At 43.8% G+C, this 24,251-nt stretch overlaps 2 protein-coding genes across 4 annotated transcripts; one reads left to right on the top strand and one right to left on the bottom strand.

Annotated features, from left to right (window-relative positions):
• Nucleotides 1-23,388, top strand: LOC101171458 (bromo adjacent homology domain-containing 1 protein). 3 transcript variants are annotated; one of them, XM_023952723.1, is made up of 7 exons: nt 1-472; nt 19,523-21,214; nt 21,518-21,873; nt 21,952-22,111; nt 22,189-22,268; nt 22,467-22,558; nt 22,639-23,388. In XM_023952723.1, the coding sequence occupies exons 2-7, from the start codon at nt 19,543-19,545 to the stop codon at nt 22,826-22,828; spliced, it is 2,550 nt and encodes an 849-aa protein (XP_023808491.1). In that variant the 5' UTR covers nt 1-472; nt 19,523-19,542; the 3' UTR covers nt 22,829-23,388. The 3 variants fall into 3 exon arrangements, with proteins under 3 accessions (XP_023808491.1, XP_023808490.1, XP_023808489.1); XM_023952722.1 differs by lacking the exon at nt 1-472 and adding an exon at nt 7,421-8,876; XM_023952721.1 differs by lacking the exon at nt 1-472 and adding an exon at nt 15,215-15,409.
• On the bottom strand, nt 2,855-5,219 carry LOC101171715. Its single transcript, XM_020714649.2, has one exon. It carries the CDS (start codon nt 3,964-3,966, stop codon nt 3,046-3,048), a length of 921 nt encoding a protein of 306 aa, XP_020570308.1. The 5' UTR covers nt 3,967-5,219; the 3' UTR covers nt 2,855-3,045.
• Nucleotides 23,389-24,251: the final 863 nt, after the last annotated feature.

Below are 24,251 nucleotides of genomic sequence, written 5' to 3'. Positions count from 1 at the left end.
TTTCACACTACTTTAAGTCTTTAATGTATAATTAATGTATGTTCTCTTTCAAAATTATTATGGACGTGTTGAAGAAATTCCTCACGTGACCAAAGTGCAGCTTCTTTCTGCAGAGTCATGGTTTAAAACAGGCTGGTTGATTGAGCTCGTGCAAAGCAACACTTGCTGAGTAATGATTTGAATGGCCTTAACTGTCAATGGTTTCCCAACAGTCCCGCTTTCATAAACATTTTTTTAGGGATGGTTTCTGTTTTTCTCTCGGTGACATTAAACTGCTATAACACCTTTACCATATTTATCCCAACATAAATGGATGAATGGAGAAGTTCTTTGAAAAACCATCGTCGGTCGAGGGGCGGGGCCTAATCCAGACCCGGAAGAGGGGAGAGCCAACCCAGCTTTGAGCTGCACGTGGAGGTCTCGCGCTGATGGGGGGGTCTCCTGTCCACCTCAAAGTACTGATGCTGCAGAGGTGAGGAGGACTAACTCGTCTTCAGGTTTGAGCTCAGTCACCTTGACACCTTTGGTCTCATCTTCACCTGCAGTGTTTCAGCTAAAATCAAACATCATGTTGCAGAAGCTAAATACAGAGCTGGATGTTACATTTCAAATGCTGGGTCTTTAGTATTCCAGTACTTTTTGGTTTAGAATGAACATAATTTTTCATTTTATTTACATTTTACTAATTTATTCAGATTTGCTCAGTGCAGATTTAATTTTAAAAAATGCCTCTGACGTTTCTAGAATGTGCAATAATCTAATGATATCATTTTTAAATCTTCATTTATTAATTTATTTAGATTAACTAATTGCTTAAAAAATGCACACCAACAGAAACATTTCCAAAAAAAAGAAAAAAGCAAAACAATGCTAAAACGGCTAAACGCTAAAACTATACAGAACGGTACTATCCTGAAGTAGAAACCTAATAAATGTGAATATTTTACAAAGACTATTTGTGAATTCACTGTGTTAATGATCAAAACTTGGTTTGTAAAAACAATGAAGAATCGTTAAATATTACTCTAAATGTTTGCCAATCCAGCGGCATCGATGTAAACGTTTGCAGAGACTTCTGGGAAATTTCTAAGGCATTTTGGAATTGTTGATTCGAATGCCCCTAAAAATTGTGAACACGCTAGTGTATCAAGTAGTGAGTAGTAAAAGTATTCAGACACAAACATAGTTTGTCAAGTTCAGTTATTTAGGCTATAACACTGCTTCAAATAGCAGAACACGCTTGTGTTATTTACTGTTTCATTGTGTTATTATTAATGTTGCTATTTACTGTATTTTTATTCTATGTATCGTCTGCTATTATCTGTTGTTGTTTTGTCTTATCGTGCTATACCTTAAAAAACTAACATATCCCCCTGACTACCATATAAAAAAGATTTCTGTCCAGTCACAATTTTTTTAAAATCCACTAAAAACTACAGTCCCCAAGCTCCGCCCCTTCACATTTAATCTCATTGAAAAACCCTAATTGTCCTTTAGATAATCCTTTAGATTGTCATTTAGATTTTTTTTTTTTTTTTTTTTTTTTTTTGTAAAATCTTTTGATCAAACAGCTTTTACCTTCTGTTTTCACATTTACCCCGTTGTGCAGATGTGAAAACAGATTTCTGCCTCTTAAGATGAAGTGTGTCTTTAGGCCCGTACACACCGGGACGAATATTCGCCAGGCGTTATTCGCCAGCGTTTTTCGCCACCTTTTTTGTGTTCACACCCAGGCGATTTTCGCTGACGATGAGCAGAGCGAACATGCAATTTCATTCCCTGACATTAGATGGCGCTTAATGTAAACAGAAATACTCCTGTACACAAGGTGGCGCTGCGCAACTTTACGCTTCTTAAAGTCGCTTTTCCCTCAGAAGAAGAGAGCAAGTATTTACGCGCTTGTCAGAATCATACAAAGAAAACATGAATATTTCCAGCACCAGTTGCTCCAACTGGTGCTTGGTTCGGGGATATTTTAGAATGTCCGTCATTATTGCTTTGCGGCAGTGTAGACGTTACTTGGCGTCTATCTTCTTCGCTGGTATGTGTGCTCAGCAAGGCAGTTTTGTGTTTGAGCGCCCCCAAGTTGTGTTTTACTGTAACTTCAGAAGCTCCAGACACGTGTGCAAAAGCGCCATTCTCATTGGTCGAATAGATTTCGACGCGACGCGTCAAAAAAAAAAAAAACGAACCAGAGGCGTTTTGTTTTTTTGACGCTTTGACGCGTGGCGTTTTTTCGCGTCGGTGTGCACACTCTCATTGATGCCCTTTGTTTAGTCACGAGGCGTTAAACGTCGGCGAAAATCACGCGCGAAATTCGTCCCCGTGTGAACAGGCCTTTTCACTTTGACACGTTTTTAACCACATTTGTTTTTTTTTATTTTCAAACCTCATGCTTCAAGTAAAGGTTTTGATTAACAGATGAAACAAAAACACTGTTGGTTTGCAAATGGTAAAGTGTAATGCTTTATTAATACAGCATTACACTTCTACAATGAAACACGATGACCAAGATTTCACACTAGAACCCGACTTTCTGGACTTTTTCCAGCTTTCAACCAACTCATTGAAAGTATTCAATGCTTCCAAAGATGTCACTTATTAAGTCAGTACAAAAGTTTGAAATCCAATTGTTTATGCATTTTTTTATGAATTAACATACATTTTTTGACCAAATAAAGTTAAATCTAATTAACTTTGTCTACAGTTTAATAAATTGAACTTTAAGAGTTGAGTTTCTGTTATTCATGAGGTGGATTTTAATGCAGCAAAGTTTATGGGGAAAATCAAATGTTTATATGCAAAGACGTAATGAACTGGTTGACACCTATTGATGTAAATATGCATCTTCTGCTTTGAAATGACCTTATCTAGCATCTACTAGAAACCACAAACATAAGTTACATTGTTTTCCTAGCTGGAAATAAATTCAGGCATCAAGGAGTTAAAAGATCTCAAAAATCTTTAATTTTCTTTTTTACAAACATCATTCTTTTAACTTGAAATTCTTTACTGCTGCTTTAAATCAGTTTTCTAATGATGGTTTTAAAATTTATTTCTAATTATTTTAAAGTTCTCCAGAGAGAACAAGTTATGTCCTATCCCGTATACGTATGGACTAAAGCATGAGTACGAAGTTAGCGTGAAAAACTCTATTTCACGCCAGGAAGGAAGGTTGTTGGGTTTGAGGAGGAACAGGAAGAGCAGGTAGAAGGTCCAGTTCACCAGGAACAGCCCCATGGCCGCCACCACGGCCATCATGCTGTGCTGGAACCTCAGATCTCTGCCATTTGTGTGACTGTGGTTGGACTGGTGCACACTGATCTCCGGCGTGATGGTTCTCCTCTGGACCAGCAGCACCGCGAGGATGAGGCAGTTGGTGACTGTGATGACGATGAGGGGCAGTAGGTAGGAGACCAGGATGAAGAGGTATTTGTAAGCACGGTTGGGTGCAGGACAATAATTCTTGCCGCAGTGAAAGGAGTCTGCAGGACAGCCGCCGCCACTGTTGTTTGCGGCGCTTTCTGTGAGTGCCGCGGGTTTGATAGCAACGACGGGGAAACTGAGCAGAAAAGAGAACATGACGCACACTCCACTCAGCAGCTGGGCTACTCCGATGCGGTCTGGGTGAACCGAGAGGCTGACTCCCAGCTTCTGGTATCGGAAGATGCTGATGATGACGGTGAAGAAGATGCTGGCGGTTTCTCCAAACATGGTCATGAACTTCAAAAAGCGGCACCACCAAGTGTCGGAGGAGGAAGTCTGAAGCATGAAAGCATCGTAGACGTTTAAGATGACTATCTCCTCCAAGTTGGCAGCAGCCAGTCCCAGAAGAAAAACCTCAAAGGATTTGATGTGGGACCACTTGACATGGATGATGGAGAGGATTAAGCATACATTACCCACAAGTCCCGTGAAAGACACAGCGATTCTCAAGCCCAGGAGGTTGACATAAATCCCTTCCATTCGTCAACTTTAGCCAAATCCAACCAAAAACGTCGCTTCTGCATCTGAATGGAGCGGAAAAACGACTTGCCAGAGCGAAGACAAGACTTTTGTCTGTCCCCGCTTTGACGCATCCCTGACCACCCAACCTTGTTACTGAGTTCCCTGAGATGACAAGCATGTAGATTGGTGATACCCTGCGCTCATTATAGAGATGGGAAAACAAGAGATTGCTGGAAGCGCCGAAGGCTGGGAGTCATTAAAGTTTTACCTCTGAGCTTTTCAAAGCTCCATCTTGAGACCGGCAGAGTGACTGACTTAAATTAGTGGCATGTTTTTCCGCCCATCCGGGCTCAGAACTCATTTACGGAGCTTGACATGTGTCCTTTACTTTGCGTTTGTCATTTTGTATGTCCGCTGGTGCTCTGGTGTCATTTAATGATATCTTTGACACCGTGTCATCCTCATTAGCCATTTGCATGAACAGCGTATAGATCCAAACAATTGTCGTCATGTTTTAAAATGACATTTCTGTTGTTTAGTGTGGGCAGTGACGCCGACTGGTACACACTTCCTGTTGGTCACTACATTTGGTTTGGTCTCAATTCCCTGGACATGATTTTTTTTTCCTGTACCAACTTTTGGTCCTAGCATCCCAAAAAGGTGAAAACAGATTATCTGTGGAGAACAAACAGGAAGAGGAGTAACGGGACAGGACCCTCCTGTTGGACCAATTCAAGTTCCAGCATGTCTCTTTTTGCTTTCACTGACGTCTGGTTACCCAAGGTTCCTTCTAACTAAGCCTGCAACCTGATTCAGCTTAATTGTGAATCCCACAGAGAATATGCAATTAAAATAAGCCCCACTCTGGCAGCAAACAAAGTGAACTAAGTGTTGTGTAATGAGCCTGGACAGTGTAGGAAGTTTAAGTCTTTTATCACTGATTCTAAGTGAAAGAAGCGTCTTTTACTGAGAGATGTTCACCAGAGACAGCTTTATTTAACCAGTTTTATTCTAACACCTCATATCGGGTTTTCCGTGACACCAAATTCTTTTCTTTTCCCATTATTTGGTAAGAACCCTATTTGGATGATGGTTTCTATCCACTAAGCTCACAGTAATACTATGGCAGTCTGTCTCTGCTTTGCTGATTTAGTTCCTTAACATCTCTTTAATAGAACTTCTATCGTTCAAGCAGCATTTTCCAGACTGGTTTTGGTCCCAGAGAGAGTTCGCCATTTAGTTTCTACTCACTCCAGGTAGTCGAGGAAGGTTACAACCGGACCGCTCCTCTTCATGTTCCCCGTAGCTAAGAAAGATCACAGTTACTGCTCCTCTTAACAAATCTAGAGAATAAGATTTCGTTCACACTAAAGTCCTTTTCATTTAAACAAAATGGACCTGAAATGAGCCGAGTTCAGTTGAGTTCAATTTAACCGAGTTTGAACAAAATTTAACAAAGTTGCACTGAAATAAATTAGATTGACATCATTCTAGGAGAACTGAAGTGGATTCAACTGCATGAGAATTGGTTTGTTTGCTGGGTTTACACAGAAAACACAGTACTTACAATAATATTTAATGGGAGCATGTTCAGCTGCAGCCTAGGTTACAGAAAGCAGTTTAAATTGGTTGATTTCAGGAAAGGTGGTTGAAACTGAGACAATCAGAAAATTGGATTCGTCTGTTTGAACTGGATTGAATCAAAAATGTAATCTAGTTTCTATCTCTACAAATACAGATTTAGAGCGACGCTTAGCATTTGTCACAAACTTTTGAAATGTTCAAAGACAAAAATCCAAGAGGTCCAGCTTCAGCAGCAATCAAATCAAACTTTATTTATCAAGCACTTTTCATATTCCAGTGACACAAGGTGCTTGACAGACTTAAAACTATTCTTAAAAATGCACCGAATGCCCTCAGCCCTCTCAACCCCCACACCCAACATAGTAAAACTGAAAGACTAGAATTCACAGTAGAAATAAAAATGGAAAAAACTGTCTTTACTGGTTTTCCATATAGCCAATGTTTTGCACTAATGTAGAAAACATTCCTTCATTTGCTTTGGTTTTATTTCAGGTCTGACATTTGCCTCTAAAGTATTCTGGTAAAAGAGGCCAAAACTGAATAACTCCCAGATGACTGTCCTTCCTCTACCGTGCTTCTTAGTGTCTGATGTGATAAGTGTTCATTCTTCAGTGATTTGATAGATTTTAATGTTTATTGTGGTCAGTGAAGCTGTTTAATAGACTTTGTCTGACCTTGGAGTACATTTAGACCGTTTATAGGAAGGCTCCTAACATTTCTTCTTCTTCAATTTTTATCAGCGTTTATTTTTGCTTTGCACTTTGAAATAAGCTGACCTTTTGGATTGCTGCTTTTTCTGAATAATCTCTTTATCCAGAATGCTGTTCAAGTCTTTACTCGCACATTAGTATGTGAGGCTAAAAAACCAAAGAACTTCCCACTTTGTTAAAGGTTTTTACAACTTTTAGTGGTCACTTTTGGAAGACAACATGAATGCAGGATTTCCCCATGGATCATGGCAGTCACAGCTGCCAGCACTTTTTTAAGTTTTCACCTACCTACCTGATAAAATAGACAGCCATTGCAACTCCTTTAACCAATATTTTCTTTGTAAGATTTAAAAAAAAATACTGAAGACAACTGTTGAACATTTGTTAAGTAACTTGTCTTTGGTCCTGTTTGATTCTCTTTGTTTTGTCTTCAGAGAGTCAAATTTGGGGTTAAATAGTCAGGAATTGAGAAGAAACCAAAAATGCATGAGACCTGGTGTTGCAACTCCTCAGTGAGATAAAAAAGCAATTAGCTGTCCTTGAAGTGGCTTTAGAAACATATTTGCATATAGCTTTTGGTGAGGGAACAGTAAAATATAAACACAATGGACCTACAATCCTCTTTTATTCTTATTTGCTAGCAAAGTGATCCAAAAGAGACATTTTGGCAGAACTACTTTTTGTTTTGGAGAACATTAATTTTTAAAGAGGGCCTGGAAAATTTAGAGTTCACAACCCTGAGGAGGGACAAGGCTTGTGACAGAAACTCAAGGGTTTGATAAAATAAAAAAATCCTTAAATATGAATAACATGAGACAGGGAAAAGTGACAATCCAGGTAAGGAGGAACTGAAAACCAGATTGTTCAAAACACTAAGGCTGATCACTGAAATTAGGCCAGTTGTGGATAATTATCAAATAAACCTGCAGATGAGACAGTGACATGAGAAAAACAAGCCTGAAAACTGACCGAGCCAAAGAGCACAATCCTCTTAGTACCACTCCCCAAAAGGGCAGATTCCAAATGTCCAAACAAAACATGTAAGAAAAGGGAACCTGGAGGATGGCCATTACAAAACCCAAACCACAAAACAGTTTAGGTCCTTGCAGCCCGACAGGAATGGAAGGTAACACGGCGCTCCCCACAACAGACAGCAGAAGGGGTAGCCCTGTCGACCCACCAGAGTGGCAGGACACTTGAAGCAATCCCGGGGTCTGTCCTAAGGGGGAGAATGTGAATAATGGGGGCAGACTGGTCAAAATCCTCAGCTACAGGGAACATGAAGAGGAGCGGTCGCTGCGACCTTTCTGAGTCATGGAAAACATGAAGAGGAGCGGTCCATTTGACCTTCCTCGACTAAGTGAAATCTGAAGCGAAGAGATCCTTGCGACCTTTCACAGCTACAGGGAACCTGAAGAAGAGCCGTCTCTGTGACCGGCCTCAGCTACAGAGAACATGAAGAGGAGAAGTATTCACTGCGACCCTTCTCAGGTGCAGGAAAATCGAAAAGGAGCACTCCTTGAGACCTCCCTTGGCTAGAGGTACCATGATGCAGAGGGGTCCCTACATCTTTCCTCAGGTATAGGTAACATGAAGAGGAGTGGTCCCTGAGACTTTCCTCTGGCACAGGCAAATGTGAAGAGCAATCCCACTTAAGAGTAGGAGTAACCTGGGTTAATGTACTTTGGGGTGGCTCAAAAAAGGCTGCAGTGAAACTTTGGTGGACTGTTTTGCCGAGAGAACTGCCACTGCAGCAAAGAAAATCCTGCTAGGTCCAGGTTGGCAGATGAACTTATTATATTTTAACAAACAAACAAAAGCCTGAAACAAAAAGAGCTGATTTGGTTTAAAAGTTGTTTCCTTGATATTTTTTATTTATTTATTTATTTTGAGTCTAGACAAAGGTCTATCTTTATCAGCTGAAGACAACAAAAACTATTTCGGATGGCAAACGAGGCGCCTTACAGGTGCGTCCACGACAGCCTCAAAGTTGAGGGGGTCGGCTCCGGAGCCTGACCCCTCCCTGCATTTGCGCGTCGATGCCCCTTTAACAGGCTCACCATGTTGTCATCACATGCTTGAGCAGAAAGTCGGATGAGGATGTGGAGCGCATTGTCACTTCTTTTTTTTAAAGGGAGACTTTTAGCGAGGCTCTCTCCGCCGCGGGAGGGGGGCAGCAGCCCGGTCTGTCAGCGCTGACTCAGTCAGTCATTTTGTGCTGTGAGGAGTTGTTGTTCGCTCGCTGGTGCGCAAACTGAAAGCTGCGCGCGCTGTTCACGCCAAGTGACGGATAGAAGCGACGTGCGTGCGGGCTGGAGACCGACTCCTCCGCGGCCACAGTCGAGCCTCGCGTCGTCTGGAGAGTGGACGGGATAGAAACGGGGGAGGAGGGGGGGAAGCCTGGATCAAGCAGCCCGAGCGAGCTGGCTTAGGGAGGAAAACAGTCTCGCCTCTTCTCGGTCGAGTTGGGAGCCCAGGAAGAGGTTCCCTCGAGTGGAGCCAAACCTCGGAGACAATCGGAGCTCATTCCCTCGAACAGGCGGATGAGGCGGACTTGTGTTTTCGGAAAATAAGGTGTCCAGACTTCTGCCGGAGCCAGACGAGGCAGCGGCCGCCGCGCAGCCCGACGTTACGGTAAGAGAGGCTGAACCTTCCTGCCGTTTTGTTCCCATTTGGCCCCCCCCCGGGGCGGAGGAACGGTCCCCCCGCTCCGTGTCGTCGGTGCACGCTCCTCACAAGTCCGGTCGTGGAGACAGACCGCGGCTCCGGTGATGGAGGACAATCTCGGGGAGCGGTGCTCAGTCCGGCGGGTGTGATTCCCCCCTCCCCCTCCTTCGACAGTTCCAGAACCAGTGGAAGTGCAGACCCCCCACCCCAACGGTCCACGATCACGGAGAATGCGAAGTGTGCTCACCTGGATGCACGTGTTTTTGTGCTGGGAGGCCCTGTATGTGTGCGTCTGCGCGCACGAGGGACTCCAAACTTTAGGGGCGCACGTGTGGCGGCTCCCAGGGGCCCCCGATCAGCACTGAAAGAGAAGGTCAGTGTGCTCAGATGTACTGAGAGCCCCACCAGAGCTGAAGGCGAAGGAGGATGACAGCAAATGTTCTACTGAAAAACTTCTGCTTCAGACGAATCTAGACAGGAAAATTCAGTTTTAATACACTCCAGAGGCACAAATCTAAATCATAATTTCAGACTCGGCTTTTCACACCTTAAATTCACCTCTTTATGTTGTTGCATTCATTGTTTTATGGAGCAAGAGCTGCAGTCACAGATCAGTTGGTGGTTTGACCAAAGGCTGTGGGCTCAGACATCTCCCAGCAGACACTTAAGGCCGTGTCGCACAGATGAAAATAGGTCATTAACATGCGTGTGGAAAGTGAGAAAAGTTGTGGTTCTTTTTGACAGCTGTGTGTTTTAACACGTTTTTGTCCTTTTCCGATGGAGGAGATAGAGACAGAGAATTAGGATAGAAGCTGAGGATTACGTTCTTCAAATGAATAGGGACCAGGCGAGAAAATGCTGTGTGAACAAGATTGTATTAGAAAATACGCTGGGTGGGGCCACAAGCTCCCTACTCTGCTCCATTCTGATCCTCCACCTGCAGACAAACAGATCCATGAACGTCTTTATTTTCCTGGTCTGAGCTGGAATCTGGATCTTAACTGTACGGCTGGATTGATCTGATATTATTGCCATTTTTGATGCACCGGTAATGTTAGATTGGGGGGTGGGGGGCTGTAAGCTTGTGGGAGGAGAGGGGAATTTCTATTGAGCTCTGCAGAAACTAGGTCCCTGAAAACAACACAGGTTTTGGGATTTTGTCTGAAAAAGGCCAGATCATAATGAAAAAAACACAAATGCCTTGAAAATTGATCAGAAGATGAGCTATTTCATTTCTATGTGTAATTAGATTTGTATACCATTCAGCTCACCTGCACAGGTGTGCTGGAAGAAGGTGGTGGTGGTGTATAGGCTCTGCTTGTGTGTGCATGTCCAAAACCCCTGACGTGACGGCTCCCCCATCTGTGGGCGATCACACGAACCCTTGGTGATCTTCTCTAGATCATAATGACAGAGTGGCTCCATCAGCCCCACCTGCTCTTTGAGTTCATGTTTCTCCTTAGGAACCCGGTTAGTTGTCTAAAAAGTCCCTGAATTTGAGGGGAAACACTTTGAAGATACTCTTGATCCTTTCATGAAATTTAGTCCAGAAGAAATTCTGGAGAATTTTTAGTCAAGACTCTGAGTCCCATTTGTTAAAACGACGACAAATTTCGTGTCGGAAGATGCAAACCTGGTTCTTCGGGGCTTTCATGCAGTCGGTTGACCTGATTCTTCAGAAATGTTGTGTTTCTGAATCCTGAAAATAGCTGAAACACACTGCTCCTATGAATCTCTTTGGGCCTGTTTGAAGGTTCCCCATTTCTCCTCCAGGTGTCAACCATAAACTGGGCGGATTTTACTCCAATTTCACTTGTTTCTGCAGCTTGAAGGCATTTTGTTGTGCTGGATGGATCAATCTGACCCTTCTCTAACAGATGGACGTCTAGTCTGAAACCACAGGATGGTTGTTTAAGAAAGGAGAAGTTGGATGAGTTCAGGTTCTTGTTGCTGGAACATAACCTTCTGTTTGCTTCGTTAAGGCCAGCACTTTTTTTGGAGGATTAAACTCCAGTCGGCAACTTGGATCGTGAATCTTTAACCTGACAGTCTTCCAGGTTCTGCAGAAATGTCCTAAATCCAACTTTGGAAAATCCTTTTAGTTAACAGAATAAAATGTTCTTGTGGCTTGAAGCTGCGACCTGCTCCACAGTCTTCCTCTTTCCACTCCCCCCTGATTGATGGAGAACATGGAAACGGTTTGATTTCAGTGGAAAAGAAAGAGTTTTTTGTTCTTGTTTTAGTGAACTTGTAATAAAGCCGGGATCGACGTCACCTTGAGAATCTCACATCAGAGGAACTGCAGGCTGAACTGACTGCAAACAGGAAGTTAAACGTTGACCTTTAAGGTTTATCACTTTGTTTCCTCTGTTTTTAAAACCATAAAATTTAGATTCTTTGCCAGGTTTCTTTTCTTTTTGCATTAAAGATCCCACTCCTCTTCATTGTCAGCATGGTGGCCTTTATTTCAGGTTGCTTTTCATGTCTCACACTCGCCGTGTGACGTTGGGTCCATAGAGGGAAGCTGGTGAAAACTCACGGCAGCCTTTTCAGCCGAACAGCCTCAATCATACAGAAAATACCTGCAATTGGATTCAGTTTTGATCAGTGGAGATTAAAAGCTAAAATCGGTTTTGCACTGGCGTTTGATCCAAATGCTCGTTTGATTTAGCTGACCGGGTTTATCTTCTTTTCTTGAATACTTCCAAAACGGATCGTTTTCGTTTGCCTGCCAGTAAACGATGAGAACAGCAAAGATCCTCGAAGCGTTTTTACTGTTAAACTTGAGGTTAAGTAAACTCCTCATTGGACAGATCAAACATTTCTTCAGTCTTTAAAGCTGGATTGATGGGATGTGTGTGAGTCTGGTTGTGTGTTTGTTGCCTTGTATAGATCATTTTAGCGTCATCACTGACCTTCAAGGACCAACAGTGTCAAAACGTTGAACTGATCCAAATCCAGAGGCAAATTTAACCCTTTAAACACAGGAGAGGTCGCTTGCTTGGATCGTTACTTAGGGGGCTATCCGGTTGACGAAGCAAGATCAACGATTCACAGATGGAACCACCATTCTCCCTAAATTGATTTAAATATATAAATTTATTATAAATATGTCTTTTTTCATCTACTAAGAAACATTAAATAGTTTTACTTTGAAAATGAGAATCTTCACCGACACTTTATTTTGAAGGTTTAATTACGTTTGGTGACAGCAGTGGATTTGATTTTTTTAGTTTATTTAAAAAAAAAAACAATACTCTGCATGTTAGAGTGATAGTTACATTACCTGAAGGGTACTTTTTCTTATAATCTACTACATTTAGAAAGATCACAATATTCAGATTGTCGGGAACAGATTGTAAAGATCCGAGTATCGGATACTCGTTACAGCCCTACCAGTAACAATAAATGAAACACTTTCTTTGAACTACCATAACTCTATTTATTTATTTAGTTCAATTTAACAACACCAATTTCAAAATAAAAGCATCCATAAACAAGGAGTCAGATTTGGAAAATGTTGCATATTGGTGCAAAGCCTCTTTTCTCTGCTTCAGAATCGGTTGTAATCCCGATAATTGCGTCAACGGTTGAAGAGGTAAATAACTGGAGCCAGGTGCAGTTCACCAAATGGCCACTATGTGGTTTTCAGTCCGGCTCCATTCAGGTCCTCGTAAAATTTCCAGCAGTAATAAAACGTACCGACAGTTTAGAACTGAAAAGACTTATTATGTTTTATTTATTGCAGCAAAGTGATAAACATTATTCGGTAAATAAACACATAAAACACTTAAGAATGTGTTTATGGAGGAAAGTGGATGTAAAAAAAATGTCTGCATTTCTGACAAGTATATTTGTTTTGGTCCCATTTACCGAATTCCCTAAAGGTTGTAGGCGAACGGTCAGAAGGATCAGGTTTAATCTGATCAGGATAGATCAGAGTTTTTTCTTTGTAATTCCCAAAGAAAAAGTATTTCTCATCAATATGAGGGATGTTATGGTTGTTATTAATATCATTTAGTAAAAAACAAGAATTGAAGGAGCGACACTCAATAAAATGAAAAAAGTTTATTAAAAATTTAAAGAGAGATCATCTACAGAGAACAGACAGAGAACCTGAGCTATAATAAAAACTTAAAACATACATTTTACTTATGTAGTACAAAAATAAAAGTAAAGTTATTAGATTTATGAGGACTAACAGGAAATGTAGCACATTTAATTGATTTAAAAAAACAGATTGAATACAAAAGGATTGTGTTTTACTGCTTCCAACTTACATTTAGTATGGTAACACACTTGAAAGGAATAATATCCCACATTTTCATGAATAAATCCTGGATCACGGCGCAAAATAACACATAACTTTAGTAAAAACTGGTTCATCTGCAGCAGCATTTTTTACCTTTTCTTCTTTTCGTCTCGATGTTTAGCGACTGAAATCAGGACCCGCCTCATGCTTTTGTTTCTGTCAGGGTTCAGTATCAATAGTAAAGTCTGTTCAGTCGCCTGTTTCTTCTGCAGAAATCTTCATCAGAAAGGAGTGAATCTCGGGAAAAGTCCCTGAGAGAGGCAGGCGGCCTCGGTCGATCATCTTCAGCTGAATAGACGGGACTGTTTGGTAATTCTGAGTCTGGAAAACACTTTCTGTCTATTCTGGGAGGCGTGCGGCTCACATTCAGATGAAAAGACGGGAGTCGGGAGGGGAGGAGGTGAAGGAGCACAAAGGACCGGAGCGCCGCAGAAGACGACTCTGCAGCCAGACTCCTCCGCTCCTTTAGATTCTCCCACTTTCATGGCTGCTGCGTCTGTATTAAAAAAGCAAAGTGGCTGCCTCTTCGAGGGCAGGGTTTGATTCCTGCAGATTACATAACACTTAACCCTCCTCCTCTTCCTCCTTTAAGTGCCTCTGAAGCCGGAGCAAAAGGAAAAAGAAGACGGACATTTTCAAATGGGCGGATAATGAGGGAAACTCTTCATGGATGCTGCCAAATGCACGTCTGAGTTTACACTCTCTTTAAAAAAAAAAGCGCATTAACGACTAATTATTATTAGCAGCACTTCAAAAGAAAATCAATGATTAGACGGTAAATTTATTCAGAATGAAGTCAAACCTGACCAGGAGAGAGACCACAACGATGTCTTTTCTTTTTAATTAAAACATTTAATGAGGCAATTTCAGACAATTTAAGTGGTCAATTATAAAACATTTTGGGGCATTTTACAAAAAAAATTATGAAACTGAAACGTTACCTTTTTCTTTTAATGGTAAAATATAGATTCCTTAAAAGGTTTGTGGTTTTTCATCACTTATTTCAGTCAGTTAGAAAGCAGACGTTCCCATGAAAACTTTGGCCTTTTTAAACTGTTCTTGTGGCATTGTTTTCATGTTGGAGAACATTTATGAAGAAAATCCATATGAAGATTACATTTCTGAGTATTTCTTTATTCCGATTGCCGTGAAGCGGGAGCAGACGAAAAACTGCCGTTTAAAAAAGATGGTTCTGCTCCTGCCGCTCTGCAGTAACCGTGTCCTAAAACCACACAGGCTTTTAGATTTTGGCTAAAACCGAAATTATCCTAGAAGACTTTTGAAAATAGATCAGAGGATGATCGGAGTGGGACCAGATCTACTATCGAAGAGAAAAGCGGGTGAAGCAGAACTTTTTGCTTACTTTTGTTATAGTTTATTGTAACTTCTAAAGGCATTTCCTGCTTTATTTGAACGTATTTGCATCTGCATTAGAAAAGGTGATAAATGAGAGATTTAGCAGAAGCTGCAGCTCCTCTGTCATAAGAAACTTTTGACGTCAGAAGAAAAAGATTTCATCTATAATATTTGAAATAAAAACACGTAGACGTTTAAAAGGTCAAATGTATTTTTGGACAGAATAGATGCAGATTTCTGATTTGTTGAAATATTTAAATGTATTGAAAATGTTTAAAACTGGTGAACTTTTGTGGAATTTTAAATGGAAATCTAGCTGAGAGTTTGATGATCAAATCAATAAAATGTGCATTTTTTTGTAAGATAGATGTATTTATAATTTATTCTAAACTTGTCCAATCGATCATCGAAAGGACAGAAGATGTAGAGCTAAAAGTAGAAGAAAAGAATTGTGAAAATCTGGACGTTCACCTGGAAGGAGTGGCTTCAAACGAGAGCCAATGAGAATGAAGATGATACAGGTGTGCCCCCCCTTTAGTTTGACCCCTGCTACATGGGGGGGGGGGGGGGTAATGTAGGAACTGCTCCTATTTAATGCCCCCCCCCCCCCCGGCAAGCAGCTGATGGTCTGTCATTGGAGGACGCACTTGTCAAACCAGCTTCGTCCACGCGCCAATTAGGCTGCGTGAAGTTTCTGCGGTCGGTGCGCAGCGGAGCAGGAAGATGCATCCCGCGCGCGGCGCCACCGACAGTCCTCGCGCCGCTCCTCCCAGCGCTCCCATCCGGCGTCTCCGCCTCCTCCCCCCGCGGACGAAGCTCTACGCCCTCCCCTGTAAGTTCCCAGCTTTTCGTCTCCTACCTCACCCGCCACCCCTTTATTTTTGTGTTTATTTGCATTTAACAATGACCCCCCCCCCCCCCCCCCCCCCCCCATCCATGCCGGCCTGGACGTTTGAAGTTGCTCCGCGTGCGCAGCCGTCCATTGAGAAGCGCGTTCCAACGCTCCGAAGCGGCGCGCGGCGCCTCCCTGCGCCCCGCTCGAAGCGGGATTACGGCAGAATGCGTGATCTGGTGAGGGGGGTCACTTCCCTCTAATTTGCTGACTGAGTGTGAGTCCGTGCGCACGTGCACGTTCGGGCTTTACCCCCCCCCCCTTCCGTATTTTGAGCCTGGCTGGCGGCGCCGTCGAGCCGCGCGGGCTCCATCCCGCCGCGTGCTCGGCTGCTTCCGCGGCGGGGATCACCTGAAGGCTGCAGGTCTCGGAGAATCCAAAAGCAGTGACCTCATGGCTCCGATCCGCGGGGCGCACGCGGCCAGCGGTAGTTTCACGCACGGAACGAGCCTCCCGTGGACTGTTGGGTTACATATGCGTGATTTGCGGTGTTTTTCCAGCTGAAAGCTGAGATGGAGGCGTTCAGAGGCAGCAGATGAGCCGGTGGAATCACAGGTGTAATGGCACGCGGGATCAGCCTGCCTGCACGCGCTCCCGAACCTCTTTTTTACCCTCTTAAGCTGCCACTCGGTTCGGTTCGGTGGATTCTGCAGATCTCCTTCGCAGTGAAATAGTTTACTGCAAAGTTCCGGCAAAAATAAATGATCTGCACAAATCTAGTGTTTGCAGAATGATGATAACTGATGTTCCATCATCTCTGCAGCTCTTTTGGATCCGTTGAAGTCGTGAACCGGAAAGATTCCTGATCTGATCTGAAAAAGTTCAACATTTCGTTTATTTAGAAAAAATTGTTGAAAAACCAACACATGGCTTCAGATTTGTCTTTAATTTAATTTGAATAGTTTAAAACCCCAAAACATGACTGTTTTTGCATTGTTTTCTGGTTGTCTTTTCCAACAAAAGAAGTTGTCCAAAGATCACTAGTGATGCTTTTCCTGGTTTGCGTTGCTTAGCAACATCTGGACAGACAGGACCGGCGTTGTGAGGCTCAGTGATCCCAACACAGAATCTACTCTGTGTTTAGTTTTTCTGTGATGGACACATAAACGCCCGTCAACGGTATCTTTTTTTCAGTTTTCTTAACCTTCCAGATGTTTTGGGAGAACTAAACCAAATTCTCCTGCAGCTGTGAAGCAGAAGAGCGGTCCTGATGGAGCTGATGCTCTTCTTTCTCACCGATTAGCGACGGGAGCCGGGTCATTGATCGCCCTGTAAATGCGAGACGACTTCCTGAGGTGTGTGTTTGAGGAGGAAACGGCCGTCATCTTTCAGACGTTTGACGCCGTGCTTTCGGATTCACTTAAATATTATTGAATAAAGGGAAAGTTTTGCATGTCTAAGCCAGCAATATCTGAACAGGTAGACATTACCTGAAGTCAACTGCCTGGATCCCATTATTTAGGATCTTCTGGTTCTGATGGATTCTTTTGGTCTGCAGACAGCAGGTTTGGATCTCCGTTGATCCACTTAATGGTGTTTTTTTTTTCACATGTTCCTGTGGCATCTTTCTGATGACGGATGGCATTCATATATGAAGATGGTTACGATTGAAACTGCATTTCTGAATTTGTTTGAATGAATCAGAATCATTTGTTTGAATCATGTTTTTTGAAAAAGGAGGGGGGGGGGTTCTAATGAACCTCTGCCGCTCTGCAGAAACTATGTCCCAGAAAACGACGCAGATTTTTAGATTTAGCCTAAAATGCACTGCTTTGAAAATAGATCAGAAGATGATCGGAGAGGGACTTTAAGCCAAACAAAGACGTCAAAAACCCTTAAATGAAGCCTTGAAGCGATCTGGTGGCTCTGAAGTTCCTGAAGGAGTCTGGGAGTTGTAGTTAACTGTCAGCGTCTGCACTTTTTTTTTTCTTACACGAAAACCAAACAGACTAAAAGCCTCAAAGGGAGATGTTTTTGATTTTATATTTATTTAAAAAAGAAACTAACTGTCTAGGACAGAAACTCTTTCATAAGACATTTTAAATGAGTTGAAGTGTAAATCAACTTCACCCTTAAAAGTTAAGGAAAACTGGAGGCTAAAAAAGTCGTACAGGCCGGTCCGTAAAAATATTTTCTGACGTCAAATTGGTCCACGACCTTTAAAAGGTCGGACATCACTACCTGACCTGTTTCATAAACATATGCACCCCCCCGTCTCCTCTATCCCGGCCTCATTAAAGCCTCCATACTAAACAGTGTCTACTGATTAACACTAGTTTTTATTTTATTAGAAGTTCGAAGGAATTTTATGTTGAAATTCCCTGCTGCTGCATAAAGGATTGTGCTTTTGTTTGTGAAAAATATGCTGAAAAAGCAATAATAGATGAGAAAAACTGTGATTTCTAGAATTGTCCACATGAAGCTGAAATATGGAGTTTCAGGAAGGATTTGAGTTAATTACACGTGTTCAGCACGAGTCAGGAGATGAACTCATCTCCACTGCATGACGGGACGCTGCACACATGACCGTTAAGGGTCAGTCCTCTTCGGTCACAGAACTACGCAAACATGTTTACTCGTGTCAAACCCACATCGCCTGATTTGTCTTATTTTAAATGTTGGGTTAATAATGTGACCCGCCAATGAACATAAAACTAAAATACTGAAAAATTCACTTTTTAGGCCCACAAAGGTTTCACGACTCTTATGTTACGGTGATGTTCTTGTACAATAGTTTCTAACTATGAAGTTTTTCTAGCTGATATGCTGCTAAACTAAGACAAAGAAAACAAGTTACCATCATTCTTTATAGCCCTGTTCTGATGAAAATGGTGTTTGGGGTGTTTTTAACATGTTCTAGTGGTGTTTTTCTGATGATGGAGGACATGGATAAAGAAAATTAAGCTTAAAATTGCATTTCTAAGTGTTTTACGGTGGCCGAGAGGTGCAACCAACGCTTACATTTAAGATACAACAACAACAAATCCCAGTACAAATGAACAAATACTGAAACAAAACAGCAAATCACGGAACAAATTACAGAGTCCTGAAACACAAAAGCAGATCCAGGTGCAAAAGTAAAGTTTCTGCGTCACTTCCGGAAGTAAGGTAGTAAGTAATACCTTTTAAAAAATCATACTCTACTGGTTTTCTATTACGTCCTTTCTGTTAGAAGCTGTGTTTCTGCTTTCGTTGCGTTTCTGGATTTGGTCATTTGTAACAGGATTGCTTTTTGTGATTGGGTATTTGGTCATTTTCCCTGAGATTTGCTGCTGTGTTTCGTGATTTGCTGTTGTGCAAGTGAACTCTGGTGTGGTTCGCTACAGTGTGAAGGCAGCACACGAAATGGGAGAAGTAAAACAAAGAGAGAAAAATGGGAAAAATAAAAGCTTGTTTTTAAAATCTTGCAAAAAGATGAAGGTGACCTTTAGAAATTCATCTGTCGTTTCCCAATCAGAGCTTGTTTTTGGTAATTCTGCCCCCCAGTGAGTAGTCGCTGTAACTACGGGACGTTTCCTGGCAGTGTAGTGAAAGAAAAAACAAAAAGGTTTCAGGTATTTTATTATTTAATAAGTCTCACTAAAACTGTCGTACTCCTAAAACAATAATTTAGGCACCTGAGGGGTTTTCTTTATTCAAATAAGTTTGTGATGTTTTAATTTATTACAAATTGGAGGAAAAAGTTGTTTAAATATATCCAACATATTCTAAGGAGTCCAATTATACACTGTTTAATGGAAAAACTATGCTGCTATTTTAGTGTTAATTTGACTTTCTGTTGATTTTGTGTTTTTTTTTTAATGTATAAACATGTTTTGTGACATTCTCTCATTTTTGTGGACATTATTCAAAGCAAATATTTATCCTGAACAGACAGTTGTGAGGTGATGAAAGCATCAATCTGCTTGTGTTTCTCATGGATTTTCTCCTTCAGCTAAGTTTGAGTAGGTAAAAGACAGTCAGCTGACGTGGTCGTCAGTCTTTGATGTTCAGTAGGTTCTTATGAAATGTTTTCATAGTCTAAAATTTGTGATCTTTTTCTTTTACCTCCAGGCTTTGCGGACAAGAATGTGATGACTCAGGCAAAGCAGAAGGCTTCCCTCAGGCAGAGCCACGGCGGCGCCGAGTGGTGGGACGGCAGCCGTCTTTGGCCTCATGGTACCACCATGGATGCGGCCCGATCTGAGCGCACGCTGCGATTCGGCAGGACGAAGCAAATCGGCGGGATCGTCAAAGGCGGGGAAAAGAACGTGAGCGCAAGAAAGCATCTTATGGAGAAGACGAGAGGAACAAAAGGTTCTCACGAGGAGGCGGGGGCGGAGCGGGGCCAGGACAAGAGGCGGGGACGGAAGTTGTACCCTCTACGCCGGAGGGGCGGGCGTTCGCACGAGGAAGGACGTGGCTGTCACGTTATTCTAACCCGACTGGAAGAAAGCTCCAAACCCAAGGAAAGAAAAGACGGCAGCAGGTCCAAACACGGGAAACGAAGAGAGCAAAAGGTTTTACCAAAGAGCAACGCCAAGACGAGCTACGCCCAACATGTCGGGTGGGGGGGCCTGCAACCGCGCAAACGTAGGCTGGCGTCTCTCAACGCGGAGGCTGTGAACAGCCTGCTGCTGGAAAGACCCATCGATGCTCAACCTGCAGCCAAACTGGCCAAGACACAGGAGGATTCTGGGAGGGATCCGGATCCAGACGCAGCCAGAGCGCCGTGTTTACAGGGGAACAGAACCTCCACCTCTCACAAGCTCCACCCGCCCCAAAGCTCCAAGCGGCCCAAGAACGCCAAAGGGAACCGGAGCGACAGAAGCGTTTGGATGTGCCCAGAGAATCTGGACGCGCCGGCGCCGCGACGGTTGGCTGGACTCAACGCTGCAGCTCTCCTCAAGCTAACTAGTTCTTCTGCAACCAGCAGGCAGAGAGTAAAAGCCACGCCCACAGCGACGGTCGCGTCCGACGGCGCAGCTCCAGTTGGGGGCTCCGCCCCAAAGCAGCACCAAAGGGTCAAGCACAGCAGACACGCTCAGAAGGGGAAGAAATGCCCCCCTGTGCCCAGCGTCTGCAAAACCTGCAAGAAAATGACCGACTACGAGCCGGAGGTGGAGTGGGAGACCAGCGGCTGCAGCCACCAGGGGAGCAAACCCGGCTATCAGTCTGGCAGCTTGCTGGCGTACCCGCTGAAGCAGGTGAAGGAGGAGCAGCTGGAGGCGGAGCTAAGCCCGTTCTACTGCTGTCCACCAGAGGGCTCTGTGGAGTACTGCCACCGCCTGGCCTTCTTTCTCAGCCAGCAGCCCTACCCGGACTCTGACGACAAGGCTCTGAGCGCCGCGTCCCCCCCCGTCAAGCGTGAGTGCTTGGTGGCCCCGCCCTCTCTCCCACATTCCCACCCGCACCCTGCTCTCACGTTGAGCCACCACCCCTGCCTGTGCACCACCGACCCCTGCTTCTGCAGCTACTACGTCCACATCGCTCATCCAGCGCACACCGCGGCGCCCTCGGCGACGCTGGCCACGCCCCCCCTCGGCTTCAGCCCCTCAAGGTTGTGTCCCAATCACCTGAACGACTCCAAGCTCCTGGGGGGTCAGGTTTCCCATCCTCCGGGGTTGACCCACCCTTACTGCAACACAGTGACTTCCACGTGTTGCGGGATCGGCGGCTACGCCTGCAACACAATGCCTCCAGTCACCAGCAAGGGGTGCTCTTTCGGAGCGGGATGCCCTGGCTGTGGGCGGAGCATCAAGACAGGTGAGTCCAATGGAGAGAACACGTTTAAAACTTGCGCTTGTTTTTGCAATTCTGCACATTTAAGCAAACGTTTTGAAGACAAAAATCTGACAAAAACAAGAAAAAGCTTAAAAAGAAAATCAATTAGTGAAGTTGTGTTTTTTAAATAAAGATCGACTGAAATTCAATCATCTTTTGTTTTTTTGCTTGATCTAAGCAGAATTTCCAGCTTTTTTAAAGTTTAAGAAGGTCGGTCACCATGATGTTGAAGTCTTCATCCTGGGGGAGAAACTGTTAACTGACTGTCACACTTTACTTTCCCAGAGAGTTACCCCCCCTCCGAGGACGGTCTCAGCCCCTCCCTTCTAATTGCCCCCAACCTGCCCCTCTCCAGCTGCCCCTTATCCAGCGGCCCCACTTCCACTCAGTCTGACGCCCACCTGCTAACCCCCCTGTCTGGACGACGCCGGCCCCCGCCCCGCTTAAGGCTGGCCAAAGCCTACCCCCAGAGCGACAAGGCCTCCAACGGCTCCCCGTCTGTGGGCCGCACTCGTGTGCCGCCGAAACAGACGGCGCCAAGCCTCAGCGGCGCCAGCAAGCAGAAGAAGGCCGGCCGCCGGCGCACCACGAATGGGTGGAGGCCCGTTGGTGCCCCCACGGAGAAGGAGGTCTTTATTGCGGTGGGTAATTTACAAATTCATCCTCAACACAAAAAGCCGAATAAAATAATTTGAGCCCCACCTGCGTGTTCCCCTCAGGGGGAGGACGAGACGTGCCTGCGGCGCTGCTACGAAGGGGTGGAGCGGGACGGGGAGGTCATCCGATTGCGAGACACGGTGCTGCTGCGATCCGGCCCCAGGAAGAAGTCCCCCCCCTACGTCGCCAAGATATCTGCTCTGTGGGAGGACCCAAAGACAGGTGAGGCCGCAGAGGGGGGGGGGTCAGGCGGGGGGGTCAGGCGGAGGGGCGGGCTGATCACCTGTGTGTTTCTGCAGGAGAGCTGATGATGAGCCTCTTCTGGTACTACAGACCCGAGCACACTCAGGGAGGCCGAGATCCCCGCGCTCATTGCGAGGTGAGGCCCCCATCGCCGCCGGGAGGCGACCGCCGCGCCGCTTTGCTCTCAGGTTTCCGGAAATAGCGTCTAGTCAGAGGAAAAATGGCGGCAGACGCCATTATCAGAGGAGTGGCGTTTTCCTCCACGCCGCGCCTCAGGTAGCAGCAGCACACAGGCTAAAGGCGGTTGATGATGTCTGTCCGCTCCCGCTTTCAGAACGAGATCTTCGCCTCTCGCCATCAAGACGAGAACAGCGTGGCCTGCATAGAAGACCGATGCTACGTTCTCCCCCTCGCCCAGTACTGTCGGTGAGCAACCCTCCGTCTTTGCAGAGGAACCCGGGGAAACGCGTCGCCACAGATCCTTTTTGTGTCTTCGCCCTCCTTAGATTTTGTGCCTTGGTGAAGCGGCGTGCTGAAGGCGGCCCTCCTGGCGGCGCCTGCCCGGTGCCGTCCCGTCCCGACTTTGCTCCGCCTTCCCACCGCTGCGTGCCCACAGACGTCGACCCGGAGCTGGTGTACCTCTGCCGGCACGTCTACGACTTCCGCTATGGACGCATCTTGAAGAACCTGCAGTAGCGGGTCAACGGCTGACTTTCAACCGTCTCCTGGAAAAAGAGGCCACGCCCCCTGATGCTCTCTCTGAACAGCCATGTTTTGGGTTTCCTCCTCGTCTCCCACAGCCCCATCCTAGTTTCTCACCAATCTTTCCCGTTGATCCGAGCGGATTGTCGGCGCTTCGGATACCCGAGAAAACACGGAATATTTTTGTTCTTGGGCAACTTTTAGGTAATCAAACGAAACGAGAAGCCTTAGAAGAACTTCTGTTCTGCACAAACGGAGATGTCGTCCTGGAAAAGCAGCTTCTCCAGATTCAGTTTAAAACAAACATCTAATGGCTAAATTTACATGAATTTAAAAAGCCATATCTGAAACCGTCGTCCCTGATACAGTCCTAGTTTTAAAGGCTTTGAAAGGAAGCCATCAATTGTTTTTATGCATCAAAGCTAAAAAAGGTAAAAAATTTGAGGGACAAAAGTCTGAATTTCTAGTTAAGAATGAGAGAAAAGTTAGAATGAAATAAAGATAAAAAAATTCTAAAATTTAAACTTAAAATCAGAATTTCTAAAAAAAAAAATTAAAATAAAAAAAATTAATTAAAACGTAAAGTTTTGAAGAAATTAAAAAAAGTATGATTTTCATGTCAGAGTTCTTATTTATTTATTTTTCTCTTGTATTATTCTGGGAAAGTCTTTGCTTAAAATTTAAATATTTGAAGTATTTATTTCTAATATGAAATTCTAAGAAATTCTAAGAAAATAAGTCAAATTTGTTAGAGTAAAAAAGTGAATTTTTGAAGTGAAATTCATGATTTCTAAGTTTAGAATTCCTAGTGTATTGTTTTTTTTTTTTTACTTTCGGCTAAATTCTTAAATTAAAAAACATAAAATTAAATTATTTTTTGTGATATAAACCTTAATTTTTCAAAACTTAATTAACATTTTTAGGAATAAATAAATAAAATTCCCATCTTCCTTTCTTTTCTCTGTGATCCTCGGTTTTTTTCAGTCTTAATTTATGAAATTAAAAATAGTTTTGTGGAGAAGAACAGTTCAATTACCAGAGAAAGATTTTCACTCATTCTTATTTTCTATTTTATACGTTGGTCAGACGGAAAAGTTGGACAAAAATTAGCAGAAATGTGAAGAACCTCAGAGAAACTTCTAAAAGAGGCGATTTCTAACCTTTAAGCTAAGTTTCGATCCAAACCTTCCCTCCTGTCCATCAGGAAAAACCAAAGCCCCTCCCACTGCTCCCTCACTCCTCGTCAGAACCTGTTGGGCCTCACAAGTCCGATCCAGTTCCAGCTCCTCCTAAATGATCTTCAGAAGGATGTTGTGGATGCAAACTGCATATTTCTGTGTCTTCACCAGCACAGGGGTCATGTGACCAGAGCCTATAGAAAACATACAGCTTGTGGAAAAAGTCCTAGTTTGGTTTA

The sequence above is a fragment of the Oryzias latipes genome, chromosome 24, assembly GCF_002234675.1.
Source record: "Oryzias latipes chromosome 24, ASM223467v1".
NCBI lineage: Eukaryota > Metazoa > Chordata > Actinopteri > Beloniformes > Adrianichthyidae > Oryzias > Oryzias latipes.
Note: the sequence above shows the minus strand (reverse complement) of the source record. Positions and strands in the feature narration are given on the sequence as shown.

Bases quoted from the DNA above. Each gene is read 5' to 3' on its own strand.
- LOC101171715 (XM_020714649.2), bottom strand. From the start codon at position 3,966: ATGGAAGGGATTTATGTCAACCTCCTGGGCTTGAGAATCGCTGTGTCT.
- LOC101171458 (XM_023952721.1), top strand. From the start codon at position 15,301: ATGCATCCCGCGCGCGGCGCCACCGACAGTCCTCGCGCCGCTCCTCCC. The intron at 22,112-22,188 runs GTGAGGCCGCAG...GTGTTTCTGCAG, and splicing joins GTGGGAGGACCCAAAGACAG to GAGAGCTGATGATGAGCCTC. The intron at 22,559-22,638 runs GTGAGCAACCCT...CGCCCTCCTTAG, and splicing joins CCCCTCGCCCAGTACTGTCG to ATTTTGTGCCTTGGTGAAGC.